The 21,931-nt window shown below is 39.4% G+C and overlaps 1 protein-coding gene across 3 annotated transcripts in view; it reads left to right on the top strand.

The window, feature by feature from the left end:
• The window catches only part of EPHA6 (EPH receptor A6), a 730,766-nt gene that overhangs the window by 693,343 nt on the left and 15,492 nt on the right, over positions 1 to 21,931 (top strand). For all 3 annotated transcript variants that reach the window (XM_032489792.1, XM_032489798.1, XM_032489806.1), the window contains one exon: positions 8,990 to 9,139. In XM_032489792.1, coding sequence (XP_032345683.1) covers positions 8,990 to 9,139 — 150 coding nt within the window. The remainder of the gene's footprint in view (positions 1 to 8,989; positions 9,140 to 21,931) is intronic.

Raw genomic sequence — 21,931 nt, forward strand, 5'->3', positions numbered from 1 at the left:
AGATTACAAAGAATAGAAGACCCTCCAAGATTTTTATAACCTTCCTGAGATGACAGCACATCCACATTTTTAAAAGCCAAATAGTGGTATACAGAAGGTACGTGATGCTAAGTGCCAAATGAGTGAGGCAGACAATGGGTGTTGCAGGCAGGCTGAAGAGGAGTAAGCACGTTAGTCATGAACAAAACAGCACCTGAGGGAAAACTGACAAGACAGCATTCCGTGTTGGAATAATGGAATGAACAAAGGTTTGTAGAAATTTTCTCTACTAAAAACCCGAGGATATAAGAAAACTGTTCTCCATATTTTAATCGTTTGATCCCAACTTTAAAACTTATTGAGCACACTAGCATTTTAATAATTCTCTCAGCCAAAGTCTACCTTTAAAATAGATGTATTTGCACTAAACATTGTTTTGGTATTTCCAGTCCCAGGGACTTGCAGACTTTTCTCAAGTTCTTACCCACCTTTGGACGTGAGCCCCTCAGCCTTGTGCTGCCCACAGAGCAATGCTTTCTTGCTCTTTCAGAAGATTGCCCTCTCTTCTGTCGAGTGCTCATCGACATAGCCGGTCGCAGACAGACTGCCCCTAAAGATGTCATTACGTCATCTTGTCTCTCCTCCTCAGGTTACACTCAGAGCTAGCCTTTCTGACAGTGGGTAATTTGAGGTCATAGTTGCACTCTGAACTGACACATCACAACACTACATGCCACAGCTGCAAGAGAAGACCTGCTTCTCAGATACGTTCAGTCAAAGCACTGTGGGTCTGTCAGGAAGAGTTTGCTTTCATGTGTGAAGTGCCTGTGGGCGTAACAGTGACTCAGGAAGCCACTGAGCTCCGCACTCACCCTTTCTGCTGCGTTTCCTTAGACGGAAGTGGAGGTTGTGCCTTCTGTTTTAACTCACTGGGGTGCGATGTGTATTGACAAATCACAGAGTATTAAACTTCCCATGACCTGCAAGATCACACAGTCAAGCCCTCTCAGCTGACAGAGAATCTGTGGCTTGCCCGAGATCACACAACAGATTAGGGGAAAAGAGGAATTAGAAGCCGGGGGTTTTGCTTCACAGTTGCTTTCTCACTCCACATAGTACACTTTCTCTCCAAAGTAGGCACCCCTGGGATTATGAGAATCACTATTGTGTGTGCCTGGAGTCCTATACACTTTCTCCATCCTTTTTAAATATTTGTTTTTAAACAGGGTTTACAAATACTACTACTGTAAATATAGACATACCTCCTTTTACAGTCTCTTTTCCTGAAGACATCTGAATGTCAGATCTTTGGGATCTGAATTTTTCCCCAAATAAATAGCATCCAATTATTGACGGGGATGGGAGGTATAGGATTAATCACTGCTTTGTATTGGTATTATTCTCGCAGGGCCACTTGACAAGAAAGCAAAGTATTCGCTCTTTGGTGGTATACATCAATTTGAGGCCATTCAGATAAAAATGCTTTGTAAATGCTCCAGTGTTATATGTAGGAAGAATTATATTATCATTTTATATATTACATTAGCATTTAATGTATTAACTGTCTCAATATTAATGGCCCAAAATAAGTAATCTTTTATTCCCCTTTATGATTTATGTGGTACATTTTTTAAAAATCTGTTACTTCTGTGCTAATTTCCATAAGTCTTTGCCATCAAAACTATAGGTGAGATGCTTAAGAAAAGCTCGTTAAAATACACTCGGGAAGAAGTGGAGGGGTAGCTAATCTTCTGAAGAGCTGGATTAAAATGCAAAATGGAGGGAGAGAGAAAAATAGAGAGGGAGAGGACGCTCTAGGGGAACAGTGTACTGTCCAGAGAAGAGTGGAGTAGTGTTTTTCACTCTATTGGTATCAGCTATCCCCTTGGGACCTTACCATACAGTATATTTGTAAAATCATAATGAATGATAGATTATTTTTTTTAATCTGCCTTTACTGTCAGTGGTGTTTAAGTTATCTACACTCAGATACAATTATATATATATAATTATTATATATTATTAAACATATATATATGTTTAATTCCCCGTGCATGATAGTAACATTGTGTCCTCCTTTATCTACCTTATAGGATGGAATGGAAAATCTAATTTAACAGATACCCTCAGAATAGTGTTATTCACTTAATGATATAGCAACTATATTCTCATCAGAAAGAGAATAAGTACTGAGAGATACGTGGCAATGAATTGTTTTCAGGAGCAATTTAGGAGGAAGCATGTGAAAAGGATTCTAATTCTTGAGGCTTTGAGTAGCATGATAAGCACTGTCTCATTAAAGGAACAGAAAAAATAGCATTCACTGAGTTGTTTATACATTTAGACAGTGAATAAATACGTAGTGTAGTTCCAAGTAGACAGCAGTGAGGAGAGAAGAATGAGAAAGTCTTTCCACAGTAAGGAGTTTTTTAGAGAGTGGAAAACAAAGCTGACAAGCTAGCCATTCAACTTTAGCTGAAGTCATTCCTCAGCTGTTCCTATTCCTTATGAAAAATACAGGTAAATACATTTCAGAAGTAGATAATTGTTTCCTAATCAGAACAAGGAGGTTGGGTTAAAGTCAGAGTGGGGACAGGGGAACAGCAACGCCTGTAGGAGCCACGAGCGTAATGGAAATAGGGCAAGTGCGTCTGATGAAAGACTCGGTGAAGCGGCAGAGTGGAGTGGCGGTGCTCTGGGCAGCCCACGGCCTGTCTGAAGACATTTTACTCACTTAAAAAACTTAGCCTTGGAAAGCCTAACTGTAGGCCTATTTCAGCGCAAGGTCAAATAGTGAGCTCTGGATTCATAAAATCCAAGACCCTGAGACCTCAGTGAACACCCACACAGGAACAAGAAACAACTGTTAAGGAAGTCTTTATTGTATGTAAAAGAGAAAAAAATGGTGTGTTTCATATGTTTTTGGCCCCAAACAATGCTATGTACCATAGATTTCTACAGTACTTATCATCCTATAAAAACTGGTTGTTATTAACCCATGACTTACATTTTTAAAATACTATGCCTAAAAGGGTCTTTTGCAAGATTATCTTGATCGACATCTATGAATCTCATGATACGGATGCAAAATCTTGTGTGTGTGGTGTGTGTGTGTGTATCTGCATATGCATTTTTGAGGGAAAAGGTTTGTAACCCATCCAGTGTGTCACAACTCTACAAAGAGAAGAGAAACTTTCAAGGAAAAGGCAAGAATTCCAGAGAGAATCATTATCAGATGGGTCCAACTGTAGGCAGAAATGTGGGTGCCAACATTCAGCCACAGATAATGTTCTTTGAGGATAGAAATCTACCTATGAAAAAATAAGATGAATGAGATAGGTCTTCAGTTTTGAAAGGGCAGTGGTGGGGCAACAGGAAAAACATAGACATGGAACCAAACTCAAACTGGACATGACATGGTCTGAATTACAAGAGCTGAGTCAGAGCTTGTCCATCAGCAGAATTGGTGCCTCTGGTTTGAGAAGATCACCCTTGAACATGGGCACTGTAGGAGGTAGGCTCAGTGGCTCCAGATGAGTGACCTGGGATGCTGGTCTGTGCTGGAAGCCAAGCAAGTCCCCCCAAAAGACAAATTTTAAATACATAAATCAAGGAAACAAGTAACATTTGCTGAGTGCCTACCATGTGTTGGCAGCTAAGAGTTGCTTCATGCATACTGTCTCGTTTAACCCCCTCAACAGTTAGCTTGGAAGCCAAAATACGAGAAGCTTTCTCCTTTGTGACCACAAAAGAATTCATTGTATTGTGGTTCTCAGACTTTCTTCAAGGAAGGATAGAAATTACCCCATACTTCAGAAGAGAATGAAACTTCACAAAGTACCAAAGTTGCCCTAGATCAGTAGATCTTAGTGAAGGAGGAGAGTATGTGCCCCTCTGAGAAGCAGGGAGAGGGTGTAGTTAAAGGCTTACACAGAATTATACAGTTGTGCACTGGACTGTTTTAATTTGTTGATTTGAGAATACAGACTAGAAATAGATGCTCAGAGATGGGTTTATTTCTCAAGATCAGTAATTCCCAAGAGAAAGAAAAATATCTTTTCTATATAAATGTCTGTATAACTATTGTGTGATCTTTCTGTGATTTGCTATGGCTTTCCAGGACACCACTGTGAGTTAAGGCAGAATATCCCAGATGCTGATTCCCCCATCAATGCTCCCAAAACTAGACCACTCTGCCACAGATAATCCACTGACAAGAAATTATAATGTAAAGTGATCTCTCAGTAAACACATTAATGCCCCTTTCGTCTGCCATCAATAAGTCTCCTTATAATGAGTTTTCCAAATAACCAATGGTTACTCATTAACAGTATTTTAACCCATTAAGGGGATTAATTAACCCTATTAAAAAACAAAAGGGAAAAAAAGTCAATGTGTTGATTCCATGCCTACCTAAGATGTATTATTCATGCTGTAACCTTCTTAAACAAAAAGTGATTGAATTATTTTAACTCTTTCTTCCCACTCAACATGATCACTGTGACCATTAATTATTGACCTGGGATGTAAAATTAAGAGTGTGCCTGCATGCTTTGCTGTCTGTTATCAGGCTGTCTGTTCACACAGTATAGGTACCAACTCATATGACCTATCTCCTTACAATTTAATCAGAGCTGTCGGAGCTGAGAAATTGTAGGCAAATATTAAAACCCATTATAGTTTACCATTTTATGATCTTTAATTCAAATCCCCTCATTTTGCAGATCTGAAATATAAGACTCAGAGTTAAGACTTGCCCAGGATCACACAATGGATTACAGTAAAACTGCATCTCACTTCTAATTTGCAGCTCGTGAGGAAAAATATTGTTTAGCCAGAATTGCCATTAGAAATTCCTTAAATTAATCTTTAAGCATAGTATATGTGTTTTCTGTACTGTAATTTTTATACTTGTTGGAATTTGGGTACTAAAGAGGTAGCCTGAGGAAATAAAAAAAGGAAAGTCTGCAGGCAGATTGGTGCCTATTCAAACCATTTGCCTTTAAGATAACCATCAAATCCAGTGAATGAGAAAAGAGGGAGATTTTTACTGTGTTCCTATTGCTCAATGGAATTTTTCCATTTGGTTTCAGTACTACGCTTCTAAACCTTACTATATTTCAATTGATTGTTTCCTCCACTGAAGATAGAGGATTAGGTTCTAAAACTCAGATGTGAGTTAATACAGCTCCACAAGGGGTGCAGAGTTTACAGGTACACAGGCTCCTGGTTCTCCCTTTAGCACTTTCCCTGCTATAACCCCTATAACCTACTTAGTAGAAATCAAGAGCTGAATGTGACTTGAAAAACAGAGAAAAGGTTTGTTAATAACATTTTCAGTGGTGATATCCAGCTTCCTTACTTCCTGTTTCTCCTTTGTTCCCTCAGTGATTAAGCTTGCTGGGTAACAGAGGTATTAGTAAATGAGAAGGCTTTTGAGTTACATTCAGTCATTTTGATTAGCATCTTTGGTAACTTCCTTTTTATTATAAACATATGGTAAAGCAACATGTAATGTTCCAGTGATTGTGATTTCAAATCTAAAGGTCTGTTTGTTCATCACTGAAACCTGAAACAAACATCTGGTGGTTAATGCTTTCAGGAAAAAAATACATCAGTGCATTACCTCTGTCTATGATTCAAGATCTTGGGCAAAAATAAGTAGATGAGATTAAGCCGGAGAAGTTTGTTGGTCCATTCAATTTAATTAAAAAAAAAAAAAAAAAGAACTGGACTTCATTGTTTCCTCTAAAGTAGGAAAGGCAATAGAGACAATACAATAATCTCAAGGGCCTCGTCCCTTCTGTCTCATCTTGCACTTAGATATTAACTGTAATCTAGTATATATCCTCCATTTGAAAAAACAAAGATTTGAATGCTTTCTTATCTCCATCCCGTGTATGCTCAGAATTACTGTTTGTGTATACCGTCAGGTTCATGGTACCATGCATTTTTGTTAATTAGAATTGTGTCTCCTACATTAAAACTTCTGTGCCAATGTTTCATATTTTAAGATTCATTCTAGCTCACTTTCCATTACAATATGACACTTGAAATAAAATTTGAAATAAAGATGTACTGTCCATTTTGCAATGTTGCTCATCTTAGGGGGAAAATTTTTTTAAGGGGATAGTGTATTAGTCCACTAGGGCTGCCCCAACAAAATACCACAGACTGGGTGGCTCAAAATTTTCACAGTTATGGAGGCTGGACATCCAAATTTAAGGTGCAGGCAGTTTTGGCTTCTCCTGAGGCCTCTCTCCTTGGTTTGCATGTGGTCAGTTCTTGCTGTGTCCTCACATGGCCTCTTCCCTGTGCCTGCCGGCCTCTGGTGTCTCTTCATCTTCTTATAAGGACACCAGTCATGTTGCATTAGGGCCCACACTCCTGACCTCATTTAACTTTATCTCTTCGAAGGCCCTCTCTCCAGATTACAGTCACATTAAGGGTTAGAATTTCACCATATGAATTTTAAGGGACTACAATTCAGTCCACAACAGGTAGCAGTGGTGCTATTAATCAAACATTCTGCAATATCTTCCCCTTGGGGAAAAAAAAAAATAAAATCTTAGGAAGAAAAGTGATAAAGTTATCATTTACATGTGATACCAAGTTATAGGAAATATAAATTTATATGACTCATTTATATGAGATGTCATTTCTAAGTGAATGTACATAAAATAGCCCTTAACTCCATTTTTTAGCCTGTCTCAATAAAACTCAGCAAAATCTAGCAAGGGGACAGCCCAGCAGACTAGCAAGTCACACTTCCACATCCTGTTCACCAGAAGAGGCCAAGAAAGATCCAGAATCAGAAATGCTGGATGAGACTGCTGCTCTTGCATCTGTTCTGAGGCCAAATCTACAGATTTGGTATTTATTCTCTGGAAGGATGGCTTCTGTAATTGAAAGAAGCCTGAGCCAGACCTAAGTGGCTTCGAAAAGCAGAGCAGCAAGACAGAGGAGCCTCAGCCACAACACGCAGTAAAACAAAGGCTGCTGTCGTGCTGGTGCACTGAACATACATCACAGCATCCTTTTCCCCTCGTGCACTACAGACCACCTAGTTTTTTCAGAAAAATTGTATTCTGTCGGATCAATGTTCCCAGTTTCTGAATTTTTTTTAATGCTCTGGATTAAGGATTACCAGATGCAGTAAATAAAAATATAGGATGCCCAGTTAAATTTGAATTGCAGATAAATAATGAATATTTTTTAGTATAAACATGTCTCATGCAGTATTTGGGACATACTTATACAAAAAAAATAATTCATGGGACATACTTAATACTAAGAAAAAAAGTATGTGTTACTCATTTGAAATTCAAATTTAACCATGGGTCCTATATTTTATCTGGAACTCCGCTTGGGTTCAAGAATGAATCCTCCCCTTGCAGCTTCCTTCCCCCAAATCACTACCCTCTTAAACTTCTGTCACCAACTTTGTAAAATCAGTTTCCAGGTCTTAATTTGCCCCAAAAGGTGAAAACCCCAGGTTTCAGGCTCCCTTCCGTTCCACTGCTATGATCTATGGTTACAGATACTCAAAGTTAAAACAACGCTAAAGTTAGTTTGGCCCCTGCTTTTCCCCCCATGCTGAAATATTTGCGTCTTTGTATCAATGTCCCGTAATACTCCTACGGTGACATAAGATGACACTCTGTGCTTTTGATAATGTGAAGAAGTTACCTCTAAATCTCTGAACCCTGGGCCCAGCCTGCTCTCCTGTAAAATGACAAGACCGAATTCAGGGTTCCTTCTAACAATTCCTTGCTACAAGTCTTTAAAATGAGGGTTCTGTTAATGTTCTCATTTGCCTTGTGAAATCTAGTTATTCCTGTTTCGGAAAAAACTCTTTTCCCTTCAATTTCGGTTACTCGATTAACAGCTTCCTCTTTAAGGATGTCAGCCCTCAATTCCTCAAGGGCCGGAGAATGCAATCTTTATTTCCTCCCACCCCACTCACCCTAACACCAGACTCTGAGCACAGCAGGTGATCGGATGCCGTGATCATGAGAGTGCTGAAATGAGGAAACAGTTCCGTGGTGGTGGGTTTTCTGCCTGTCGAAAATCAGCTGGAAACAGAAGCCGTCTCCGCGGGGTCGAGTCCGCCGTCTGGCAGCCGCTCCTTGTTCTCTTCCGCCATCTAGTGGCGTTTCAGTCGCTCCCGTCCGCCCAACCTGCTGTCCAGAGCAGCAGATTTCAAAGACTGCCAATCAAATGGATGAATTGTTTTATTCTTGTCATTACAGGAAAAAGGGACTTACAAGGTGTTTCTAGAGATAAAATGTGATGTGTTGATAAAAATACGTGTAACAGCATCGCAGGCTTTAATACCTGAACAGTATAGATTTAATTCATGCAATTTAGTCTAATGTGTTCAGATGTTAACTTGAACACTGAAGAATGAAAAGTATAAACTAAAGAGTTCTAAGGAAAGATCAGCCTTCTCAGGGGCTCTTGTATAATGTTCAAGGATTTTTTTTTATTTCAAATAAACATAATCGTAACAGATGAAAAAGAATGAAAGGGAAATAGAGTTCTGATAAAAATTGAATTTGTAGAGGATGTCTCAATTCTGTATTTAACCATTTGACTTCAGTTAGGTTAGAACTTATCATTATTATTTATAATGCAGTACAGTGTTTAATGAATGTTGGATGATACTTAGTTTTAATGTCCTATAATCTGGAACTTTATTCAAATGGCATAATAGTGAGTTTAATTGTGTGATTCTAAAGTGAAAATAAATTTCTCTAATGAATGAAATAAAATATTTCTGAAGTGTGACTTATGTCCCATTAAAACTGTGTTCACCAAGTAGCTATTACAGGAAAAATATTCCTGACATTTTTACATTACTCTGGTTTTGTTTTTATTTTTATTTAAAATGCCAATGCTATCATGCAGTGTTTAGGTCTTTCTAATAAAAGTTATTTAATTGGAATGCCACTTCAGTTTTTAATACACTTGTGACCCAGCTGAAAAAAATCTCCAATTTGTTTTCCAGGGTGGGAAAATACCCATAAGGTGGACAGCCCCAGAAGCCATTGCCTACAGAAAATTCTCCTCGGCAAGTGATGCGTGGAGCTACGGCATCGTCATGTGGGAGGTCATGTCCTATGGAGAGAGACCTTACTGGGAAATGTCTAACCAAGATGTAAGTGCCACCCATAGTTAAACTGCCATCTTGTGAATGCAGACACAATAGTATGCATGGGGAAACACGCTTCACCCTCCCTCAGATTAGCCCTTGTCTTCCTGAGAGTGGTTCAGGGTCTGTGGCTGAACTTAGGAAGCTAAGTAGCCTTTCACTCTGAGGTGTTTGTTGCCATAGGGGCCAGCTGGCGGTGTTTGCCATGTGAGCACCTGACCCATGTCTTCCATCTGATACGTCCACACATATTGTTCTAATGCTTATGCAACGCCTTGATCTACAAGCGACAGAAAACCAAGAATCATGTTTACCCTCATTTCTCCCTTAGGGCAGTATAATGCACTGCTGTAAAGGGCAAATTAATTGAGACTAGATATCACTTAATAGAAAAAGACTGAATGCTTTCAGGCAGTGTATTATCAATATGTCATCTAGCGTGGTTCTTTTGAGATGCATGACTCTTTACACAATCTGTTTTCTTTCTGCTTTAGCTGTGAAAATTACCTTGGTGGTTAGTAATATTATAGAACCAGGTAGTTAACACACATTTGACCTCTGTGGCCTGTCCAAAGTAGTAGAGACAGTCATCAAAATATGCTAGTATCCTGACAATGTAAATAAGTGTGCTGTCAGAACTGAAAATACATTTTAATATCACTCCCTCATCTCAGAATTTAGACCCTTGTCCACTCACTTGCCTTTCTCAAAGCATCTAATGGTTTCTGAGACAATGGCAGTGGGAAATCAGCTCTAATGGGATTCTGAATGTTCAGAGGTGAAAACAAAGACTGTGTGACTGTACAGAATCCCTAAGCAGAGTCAACTCTTGTCAGATCTCTTCCCTTTTTTCCATTCACTTGTTTGAGCCACCTGTCCACACCTCACCCTTGTTACTCCATCCCAACCTCAAGTCGTCCAGGTATCTTAAGGTTTTGTTCAGTGACAGAGTTTCTCCTTTCTGAATGCCGGGCACGGAGAAGACTGGGCTGTGGTTAGCTCACTATGGCTATCAGTTCTCTCTGACATGGAGCATTACTTCCAAGCTGAGTCCTGCTCAGGCTTGTGGGTGCCTGCTTATTCTGTGGAGAATGCCAGGTCCAGAAACTGCACGGCAGCAGATTCAAGGTCATACACACTGCCCAGGCTTGCTCTTTAAAGCACATCATCAAAACACACAGCTGGGTGGCTCAGTCCTGCAGAGCATCCGCCTTTGAGTGCAGAGTGTGCTGTAACCAGCAACCTCTGCTCCACTCCCAGCACTTAGACTTTTTAGATCCAGGCCTTTTGCCTAGAGTTTACTATTCAGGGAATTTTATTTGAAGGACCTCATTGCTCCTTCCTGCCTCTGGGCCTTGTTTGGGGCGACTTGTGACTACCTCTCACACTCGTCTTTAGATTAAATCCCAGAAGCAGAAATGAAATGTGTTCCTTCTCTCCCAGAAAGAACTCACCTTTTTTTTTTTTTAACCACTTATCCAAGGTAATAGAATCCTGGCTTCAGTCTCCATAGTTCTTGTTCTACTCTGAACCCACTATAACGCTTGCCTGCCTGTCTCACTTTGACACGACTAAAATAGGCCATTCAAGCAAATCTCTAGAATAAAAAGTCCTCCTCCAGATGAGTCAAAGTCTTCACTGCACAGAAGAGCCCTCAGTTCAAGTACCCTCCTTAACTAGAACCTCATTTAGTCCTTGTCTTGACCAGTTCCCTGACAGACTTAAAATTAAAAATTGCCTAATTCAGAGGGCTCCAAACTTTACTAATCACATAGCCTTGCAGGAAAAAGTTTTTGAGCCTTCACAGCTGACATGTGTATATTTCTTGGCACACTATGTGCTAGTACTACTGTACTAATATATTTCCTTTTCATTAAAAAATATTTATTGGGGGTCTTCTCTGTTCCAGGAACTAAAGATACAACAGAAAACAAATGTTACACCTTGAAGGGATCATACAGATGATCTAGTCCAACCCGAGTTGAACTTGGTTATGAAACTGAGGCACAGAGAAGCACTAAGATATCCCCAGAATCACATAATAAATGCTTTGACAGTGATCTTAGAAGTCAGTTGTAATAACCTTGTAGAAGAAGCCTTGGACAAGGAGAAGACGGAATCACTGCCTCTTGGATGGTAGTTGAGTTTACAGTCCATGGGCCAGCAATTCTAGGGAGAGGGAAACAGACTTTAAACAAAGTAAATAAGCAAAATACATACAGTATATAACATGATGATCACTGCTTTGGGGGAAAAAGCAAGAAAGGAGGATAAGAAATGCTAGGGGTTTGGTTTTAAATATGCATATTGCCAAATACATTGATGAAAGTCATTTCGTCATGGTCATAAAAGTCCTGGTTACTCTTATTAGACATGCACAAATAGTCTTCCTTATAGTAGGATGAGACAAATAAACATAAAGAGAAGTTCCATTCTTTTTCCTGCCCCCTGGATTACCATCTTACCACCTGGGGTACATTGTACCACCAAGCTAGTAACCAAGGCCATCATTAATGTAGACTGAAATTTAACCATGAAAATGCCTCAGTTTCATGACCAATAAATACAATAAAAGGACTTGGTTAAATGATGTTTTAATATTCCTTTTAACAGTAACATGCTATGAACTTATAGTCTCTAGAGAAATAGTTATCATTCTTGCCTCAGCAAGTGAGTGACTCAGATTGTTCTTCTCTGAAGTTGAGGGCTTTCCTGAACCTCTGTGGAGGTGCAAGAATTCAACAGAGCTCCCACGGAGCAGAGCAGGTGCAGGTGAAGGTACCAGGCCACAAGACAGAATTTCTAGGAGAGCAACCTCTGAGAGAAAAAGCCCAGATATGTAGTTCCCGACACAGACCCCTTGTACATTGTTCTTAATTGTTGCCTAGAGTCATCCACACCCTGTAGTCACCCCTTCCCTTCCTGGCTCTCATCCAATTGTTTACCCAGCCATTCTGTCCATGTACATTGATGATCTGCATCCAAGATGATCATTTAGAGAGCCGTTCTGTGTATTAAACCTCACTTGGCCATAAAGACTGTACCTGGAATCAGAAGTTGCTTGCAGCCAGGAATAGACATCTGAGGTTAAGCCCATTCTCTTTTGTTCAAGATTTTCCAGTGCCCGCAGCACAAGGCTGAATGCTCCCTCCACCCAGAGCTTAGTTGTTTTTCAAGGACTGGTTAAGGGCTAGGCTGGTTATTTTCATGGTCTTTGAGTGGCTACCGAAGAATATGCAAGCAAGAATCTGAAAATTGGAGGAGAACAAAAAGTTCGGGGGGGGGGGGGGCGGTGAGGGGAAGCCAAACCCTTGAGGTCCTCAGATCAATACAAGAGGAGAAGAAAGCAGTAAGAGCTAAAATCTTTCATCTATCTTGTGAATATTTTTTGCTGCTGCAGTAAAGAGAGTTGGAATTCTGTTTAGCTTAACACATTGGAAGTCAGCATATCTGTGACAGATCCTGTAACCAAAATTTCTGTTTGGAAGCACAAATAGCTTAATCAAAACTTTCTGAGCTGCCTTCTCCAAATACTGGTTATTTTCTATTTGTCCTGCATTTCTCATTTGTTCATTCAAAGTACAGTCTTGTGTTTGACTTTTTGCAACCAAAGTGTATTTTAAATAATGAAAGTAATTTTTAGACAAAATTTCAAGTATGTTCTATGTTACTGTTTTATATTTTTATTACATTTTGGTGAGTTTAATTTATGGATATAGTTAAATATGGAATGTTAACATGCTTTAAGATTTTAAATGAGTTTAGGACATTCCATATAGTGTTTATGAAGTGGTCCCTCCATTCTGCAGACTGTGACATATTTTATTACAATGAACAATTCTGAGTTTGCAGAATCCATTTTGGTGAATAATATAATGAGTTTCCCAAAGATAGGTGATAATATACATTAGAGAATGAGAAAAAATAGAGTGCAGAGGACTAGTCTATAAAAGGCCATTCAGCAGTTACTGATAACACACGTGCCAGTCACTGGGCATGGGGGTGGAGATGGAGAAGGAGAAATCCCAGCCCTCACTCTCAGGGAGCCCTCAATGTAGGTGAGGAGGTGAAGTTCTGCCTTTTGTCTAAGTCTTGCCCCTGCCCCCAGGTAGAATGTATCCTCTCAGGGGTAGACCTCAGGCCTTCTTTTTCTTTTTCTTATAGAAAACATCGTGTGACTGCAACATGGCTGTTTTTAATAGATGCCCTTAAAGGCACGCATACTTTATTATTCAAGATTCCTTTGCTTATGAATGAACGAAACTCAACTGAAACTAACTTAACAACAAATAAATTTTTTTTTTTTTGATTTGTGAGAAGGTGGTTAGGCAGTGCCGTATCTCAGGGGTCATGCAGGACTTCAGTCCTTTCCAAGCAGTGGGTCCATTGACCTCATTTTCTGCAATTGCAGAAGTTTTCTTCTTTGCTTTATTCATCTTTATAGTACAGAACTCAGCATTTTGGCTTAGCAATCTCAGTAGAATGGGGCCTTCTCCCTGTGAAAGTTCATACACCCATCCCAGAGAAGACTGGCTGGCTCTGTTAGCCAACGCTGAACCAAAATCACGCCTGAAAATGGATACTGTGATTGACAGAGAAAGGTTAAGGTACCAGCCTGTGCATTAGGAGGTGGAAGGAGCACTGTGACTGCCAATATCCCCCATAAGCACATAGAGTGAGGGAGAAAGTCCCCAAAGGAAATCAGTTGTGCTGCCAGAGATAAACTATTATTCTTTTCTGTACATTGTTTCCAAGAGCAGCTTTATTTATTACAATATCAAATGGCACCAAAATATTAACGCTGTTCATCATTATATTCTCATGAAGCAGCAAGTGTATTGGAAAGATCCTGAAAGCTTTAAAGAGGGGTTTCGCAACCTCAGAACTATTATTGAGCCAAATAATTCTTTACTGGGGTAGGGGGAGGCTTGTCCTGCGTGTTGTAGGATGTTTAACACATCCCTGGTCTCTACCCACTAGATGACAGTAACAGCCTCCCAGTCATGACAACCAAAACTGTTCCCAAACCTTCCCCAGTCAGAGGTGAGATACAAAAATCACTCCCAGTTAAGAGCCACTGCTTTAGAGCTAAAAACATTTGGATTGAAATCCCAGCTCTGCAATTTACTGGTCATGTAATCTTAAATAAGTGTTTTAAGCTTTTTGAGATACTATCTATTATGGGCTTCAAAATACTCAACTGCAGGATTTGAAAGAATCAGAGATAATACATATAAAGCAACTGGTACATAGAAGACACTTAATTATGATTATAAATGGTAATAATCATAGCTTACAATTTCTAAGTTTATTATGAGCCAAGTATTTTAGATTATTGGCTCATTTAATCTTTAAAATAATTCTTTGAGATAGAAACTATTATTACTCCCATTTATAGATAAGAGGCTTTCTAGAAAGTTTAAGCAACTTACCCAATGTTATTAGCTGGTTAATGGTAAAACCAAAGTTGAAGCCCCCTTGCTTACTCCAAAGTGTGTGCTTCTCCCCTCTAAGCTATACATAGAAGTCTAATTTTCAGAGGAGTATGCTACTTCTGCTTCTGAAAAGAGAAGCTTTTTCAGCATATCCTATTAGCAAAAGAATGTGGATTGACTCCTTGTTGTGTGGAACTATAACTCTTCTCTGCAATATGTTTTGTTTTGATGTTAAAAATTTATAAAATGCACTGTATTTATTATATTTCTTAAAAATATTTAAGGCAGTAGCTTAAAATAAAATCCTAATCATCAGTATATTTAGCTGATTACCAGGAACCCGTCACAGGCACATTGAAGGCATACAGCTCCTTGCTATTTTCTAGCATTTTTTTAAAGATATTGCAAGGTAGTGTTTTATATTATTTTCATCCAAGTTCAAAATAATTGTTGTTTACTGCATAATAGGAGTGCATTGTAATGCTAGGAGCTACGCTGGCTCCAAGGATGACACCAAGGGCACTGCCGTCCTTCCAACACTTACACTGTATAATGTGCTTAACAGAAGAAAATGCAAGCAAAACATGAACAGCAGGCAACATCAGATAACCAAGTCCCCACAGAGCTAATATTTGGGGGAAAACTAGCACCATGTAAATGAGAGGCGACTTAACTTGAACTAATGAGGTGAACGCAAAACTGGCGTCTGGGGCTTTGTTTGTTTTGTTGTTTCCCTGACATGTTGCCGTTAAAAAGAAAAAGAAAAAAGAACAAACAAACAATTCACCTTGAAGCAATTTGAAGCCCAAATGCCTCCTGGGTATGGTATCATTTAAGCATATGCTACTGAGTTCAGTTTCCCAAAAAGAGAACCTCTGTCAGTGAAAATCTCATTTGAGGTTTACTAGGAAACATAGTGCTGCCTCAGTGTTTTTGTATTTTTTTTCTCTTTACTTTTCAAAAGTTTTTAATATAATAATGAGTTTTGCTTTAGATTGCTCTCTGAAGCTTACCTGAACAAAAAAATTACAGTTCAGCTTTAAGACTTTTTTTTATAGATGATGTGGTTGGAAATAACCTTTCGACCTTATCTGAATTGATCCCTCTTTTCAAAATTTGAGAAGGAAGAAAATCACCTTTTACCATATTTCTTATTTCTCAGTTATAGGTCAGTATTTCAGCCAAGAATGTGGATGTGTAGAATCCACTTACCTACAAATGCTGTATGATTTTATGACTTAGAGAGTCCAGTCATTTCCAATTTTTGTCTCTGATTAGATTTTCCAAACTCCACTTTATTATGTGATGGTCCTTGTGTAATGATCTGTGTAAGATACAGTAAATTGCTAACGGCGCATTCCCATTATTTCAACCTTCCACTTTACGGAGGGAATTTTTGCGCTTGTTTGAATATGTTTCTACCAAAGCAATTTTCAAAATGGCCTTCTTTTTCTCAGTTTTTCGATAATTCCTACCATTGGTCTATAGGCAAGAGCAACATTTTAATTAAATACGTGCTAGTCACGCCAGCATGATGCATGTCTGTTACAGAGACAAGAGCAATACCCAAGATATTCCGAGAGTCAATCAATCGCCATTGTAAATAATTCAAATAGTAAAGTTCCAACTAGAGTTAACCAATAGCCAATATGCTATCACAACAGTGTAATTTTCAACGGAAATTTTTTTTTAACTAAATGACCACAAAACTAGGAAATGTAGACATGTCAGCAACATTTTCATAGAAAATTAATTATACTTTCAGTTTCTGTTTGGAAGAAATGTATATATAGAATCTTTTGCGCTTACAACTTTTATAACTTGTGTTCTGTTTAAAGCATTTTTACAAAGAGGGTACTTTAAAATCCCCCTTTCCTTTGTACTCAAACGATTTTCCATAGTTTTCAGATACTTTTAATGGACCCAGGAAATACAGTATTTAAGTTGCCTATTATCTTTCTATAATGGAAATGATGCACCAGTGAAGAAATATTTAGTTTTTTCACAGAGAGTACTTGCAGAAATGGGCCTGAGTTTTAAGAACATGGAATATGTCTTTATATTCCCAAAAAGTATACTTTGTTGGAGGAGAACTGGCATAGTAATGAATATCATGGCTCCCCAAACCTTCCTGGCCTCAGTTTACCACGATATCCTCTGACCCCACCTGGACTTTTGTCTCCCTGTGCTTGGAGCTCTGTGGCAAACAGTCCTTTCAAAGGAGGCCAGATCTAGATCTGGAGGTGACAGAACTTTGAGATCAAGAGATGTTACCAGAGTTCCCGCAGATTAAGTCTTCAGTTTCACTGACTCCAGAAACATCGCTTCTTGAGCTGAAAGGTACTACGGCAAGCACTGAATCCCATTTCCGTTTCTTTTCTTTCCTTAATGAGGAGACAGAGACTCATCCAAGAACGGAGCTTGTTAGTGACAGTTCAGGGCTCAGATGCAGTTCAGGTGATTCCTTCACTAATGCTCTCTCCATGACTTACACACTGAAGCGTAGTTGCACAGAGAGTGTTAATCATCTCAAGGCTTTCAGCTATTAGGGCTAAAGATTTCCCAAACCATAAATCTTATCATCAGCAACCTTTTAACCTAGGAGAGTCCTACACTGCATATTTTTCCCCATTTTGTCTACTCATTCAACTGTCTGAAAGATGGTAAGCTACCAAAGACAAGCCCTCTCCATTTTTATTAGTCCTTGACATTCTATTGTGACTTCCAAAAAAATGAGGTTGGAGAACTGTCTTAAGTATAGGGCTTTAAGAAATTCTTTGTCTTAAAGTTAGAAAGGAAATCTTAGGTTTCCAAGCCCTAATGATTTATAAATTAGCCTATGAAAAATTGTTTTCTGTCTGTATGTTCTTTTACCACCCTATCCCCCTTTTTCTTAATGTATACTGAATTTCATTTGGGTCTTGATTATTTGTACTGAATTATAAATTCTGTATGTTGAAAAATATTGACTAAGAAAATAGGTATAAGATTATAAATGATTTTTTCTTAGAACCACTTCTTTCCTTTCTTTTTTTCTTTTTTTCCTTGTGCCTATGTAGGCACAATCTTTATACTGAATATCAGAAAATACATTGCCAGTGTTTTGAGTATTACTGTTTTATAAATTTAAGCATGCTGATATCTATAAGTATTCATTATCACAAAAAGTAAGGATAGACTGGGACCCTTGGGGGACCCTTCACCATCCCCCTTCAACCTGAAATTATAGGTTTTCCATAAAGCCACGATGAAGAGAGGGAAGATAAAAATGAAATCATTTCGTATTCCATGTACTAGTGTACATTTCAGTCCTTGCTAAAATTTTGAGATAGTTTCTTTTAAAAGCAAGTATGAATAAGTAAATTCAATGCTCTTCTCTCTGGGAGATATTTAGCAGCCTTATAACATAAAAGTGTGATTCCCTGCCCAACCCAAGCAGCCCTTGTTCAGGGGTATCGTTCAGGGATATCTCAGTGTCCTCGTATTGACTGTCTACTCCTTGTTTGTCTAGTTTAATAAAAGGTCCACACTGCCTGCTTCGATTCAGAAACCGTCAACACAATTGGAAAACTCATCAGATTCAGCAAGAGCAGAGCAGTCAGCTACGTGCCCCAGCAGAGCCTTGTGTTGATTCTGGGCTGCTAAAAATTGCAGTGTCAATGACAAAGAACCAGTACGGTCTGCTTAGAATAACCAGCCAGGTTTTAGATAATAATTTCTGGCAGAATCTAATTCCTTCTTCCTGTGCATGGAAGTTATCACTGCAGTCATTTTCATATTTTTTCACTTTATTTTAATCTTCTTACATTTTCAAATAAGGGTATAACCTTGTATAACTCTTCTCCAAAGGTTGACAGCCTAGAACTATCATAAAACCAAGCTGTTAACAAAATTCTCTCGAGTTAATTATCATCCCTTCATATCCTAAAACAACAAACCTCAATTAGTCTTTTAGACAAAGCGCTCCATATGCTCCTGCTCCCTGTCAGTCCTTAACTAAGGAATAAGAAAATACCTATGAAGCAAAACTTCTCACAAAAGGCTTGTTTATGAAGATAAATGTTAATATACTGTTTTCATAGATCACATATATGACAATGGGAGCTTACTCTTTGAACTTGACAAGGCATTGTTTTAGATGCTGGGAACGTATGCAAAAAAGAAACAGTCCCTGCTCTGGAGGAGCTCGGCTGGCCCAGCTGAGAGACTGCAAGTGTTTTGTAGCAGCCAAAGCAGAGGGGAAGCGGACACGGCCAGAGGTGAGGGCTGAGAGCCAGGGGCATGGTGAGCCACTGCTGAATTTCAGACGTGGGAGGAACACGAGCACAGCTCCACTTCCACAGGATTGCTTTGGCTGCACTGTGGGAGACGACTGAGGGTGGAAAGGGGGAGACAAAGGGACTAGTTAGGGGGCTGTTGCAGTGATCAGAATGAAACATAAATTCTTTGGAGAGAGGATTAAAAGTGGGGCAGATTTAAAATATGTAAAGGTGGTGGAATCAACGTGTCTTCAGTTAATTTTGACCATCACGGAAGGCAGAGGGCAAGCAACTCCCTAACCTACAACTTGAAGAGTGGTACCCTCTTCAAAAGACACATGGCACAGGAGGAACAGGGTTAGTTCTGAACAAAATGAATCACGGCACATGTATGACTTTGCACTTGCAACTTTATGAAGTTGGTATGTCCTAAGGGTGATAGACATAGAGATCTGGAAAGAAAGCTGAGCGAGGATTGCATGTATGAAAGTCACCAGCTGGCAGGTGAGAGTGAAAGCCCGCAGTGTGTATGTGTATAAAGAGGCTCAAGGTCTGATTCTGGAGGGATGACTCAAGACTCTGGACAGACTGTTCTCTACCACCGTCATGACTGAGGGGCTACCAAGATGATAATATTAGTCTGTCCTTTGTGGAATTGTAAGCTGTGATATTGAGTTAATCTCATCAGTTTCAGCTTCAGTTTTCTTACCTACAGACTATGTAAAACCACACTCACTTAGGCATTTTGAGACCTAAATGAGGTGAGCTGTGTTAAAACACCTAGCCTGGAAATTGGTGTATAATAAGCTCTCGAAGTTATATAATGTTCCTTGAATCTGAAACCAGAAAGCTCATAGAAAGCTTTATTCATGGTCACTCCAGCCCCTAAATTGCTTCTCCTCCTTTGTCTTCTATTTTTACGAGTTGACCGACCCAAAAATCTAGAAGTCATTCTTCTCCCTCTACTTCCATATAATGTCACCCAAGCCCACATCCCTGTCAGATCAGTCTACTGGTACCCCATAGCACTGCTTCCACCAGGCCCTCCTCACCTCTGGCCTGGATCACTGTCGGCCTTCTTCCTGGCCTCCCACGCCCTCCAGTGCACTCTTCATGTTGCAGGGCTCCAGAGTGAGCTTCCAAAAGGCAAACCTACTGTCTTTACTTGCTAAAACCCTTGTCCCTTTTGCATAAAGTCTGTTTATAGCATGCAAAATCATTCATGATCTCAAGAAATACAGTGCTTACTTAACGTTCTAGTCTCAAATCTCACCATTTCTCTGTTTGAAGACTCTATTCTAGTCGCATGAATCTACTCTCATCCCCTGATCAGGTCACATCTCCTCTCTTGGACCTGTCTAGTTGACCCTGTTACCTTACACATTCAGTTCATCTCCTCTGAGAAGCCTTCCCAAGGCTGGGTTAGGTACTCCTCCGACATGCTCCCATGACTCCCTGTGCTAGATGGCACTTAACCATATTCAGACTCCTTGGTCACCTTCGCCAGATTATCTGTTTCCTAAAGACAGAGGTATTTCCTACCCATTATGTTATCGCTTATACATAGGATGCTCAATAGTACACTTTAAGTGATTAATATTTTTGTATTTGGATGAATAAATTAAAAACCCATTAGAAAGATGTTGTGTCTTTTAACCATTTTTGTGAATCATATTGCTTAAATCTCTTCTCTGAAGCCAGAAATTTTAGGTGTGTAACATTCAGCAAGTTAAACCTCTCTATGTAAACCTTGTCTGTAAAGTGGAGGTAACAACAGTACCCACCTCATAGTATTATTCTGGGGATTAGCAGAGTTGACACATGTGAATCATTTAGAAATGGCACCTAGAAGTATCCAAGAGCTCCCAGTATTATTATTGCCACTGCTATTATTGTTGTTATTACTTTTGTCCTATAAGGTGGGACATTCATGTTTGACCTCTGTCATGTACCAGGGCTCGGGACAAATTTCACAAAGTTGCGAGATAAAGAACTCGCAAAACCAGAGGTCAGCAAGAAGAAATGTCAGGAGTCCCTGAGCCTCTCACTGTCCCCACAGAAAAGCATGCTGGGACCAGACATGCTGAACACATTATGGATAAAGGTTCCAGGCGAAGGACCACACTTCCTTGTCACTCTCTCTTCTTACAGGGCAATCATGAGAGCAACCTTTTTTGCCAAAAAAGAATAAACAGCCTGCTTGGCACCAAGCAGTCTGGATTTGGGTGTCAACTGTTTACAGGAGTTGTCTAGGAAAGTCAGCTCCCCAGCAGCTAAGGACCTTGGGGCCAATGGGAAACAGTAAACCCTTTGGACAGGAGGAAGAAGCCACCAGTCTTACAGGAAGCGGAGTTTGGGTCAAGTGCCTCTCTCTTAAGGAAGAGCAAGGCCCAGTCTCACCTGGTTCATTGTCCAAGCAAACCAGAGAGAAGTCATGAGATCATTTTGGACAATGCTGCTTGATGCACCAATTTTTTTGTTAGTGTTTCCTTCAGAGGTACCCCAAATGCTGACATGCTTGTGCTTTCAATCCATCCTGGGTAGCTTGAGACTCTAGATTTTCTAAGAATCCACTCCTCTATCAAGACAAATCCCAAAATTTCTTCTAACAGCTTTAGTTTTGGTCAATAACATTTATTAATGTGTCAGGAACCACACATAAAGGATGAGAATGCAAAATATAGAGACGTAATTCCTGCTTTCAAGTATGTTTAGCCTTAGAGGGAAGCAGGTGAAAATTACAATACAATGTAATAGATTCCATAATAGAAATGTGTACAAGACTCAGAAGCATTCAGAAATGACCCTGTTCAGCCAGAGATTACATTTTACAAACTATGAAGTAAATATGTTTTTGATTTACCCAGAATACAAAATTTAGGATCCAAATAAAAACACTGAAGTCCAGTTAGCAGATGTATAAGAAACATAAATCGTAATCATCAGTCCTAAAATCAGGTCAGTTGATATGAGATTGGAGAGGAAGATGTTATCATGAGAACTGAAAAGCATTTCTGGGGAATGGCCAGAGGGAAAGTTTGGAAGCTAAAAGAAACTAAGTTCAAACTTCAGCTCTGCCACCTATGCTGTGTGAATTTAGGCAA

Source organism: Camelus ferus, chromosome 1, assembly GCF_009834535.1.
Source record: "Camelus ferus isolate YT-003-E chromosome 1, BCGSAC_Cfer_1.0, whole genome shotgun sequence".
Lineage (NCBI taxonomy): Eukaryota > Metazoa > Chordata > Mammalia > Artiodactyla > Camelidae > Camelus > Camelus ferus.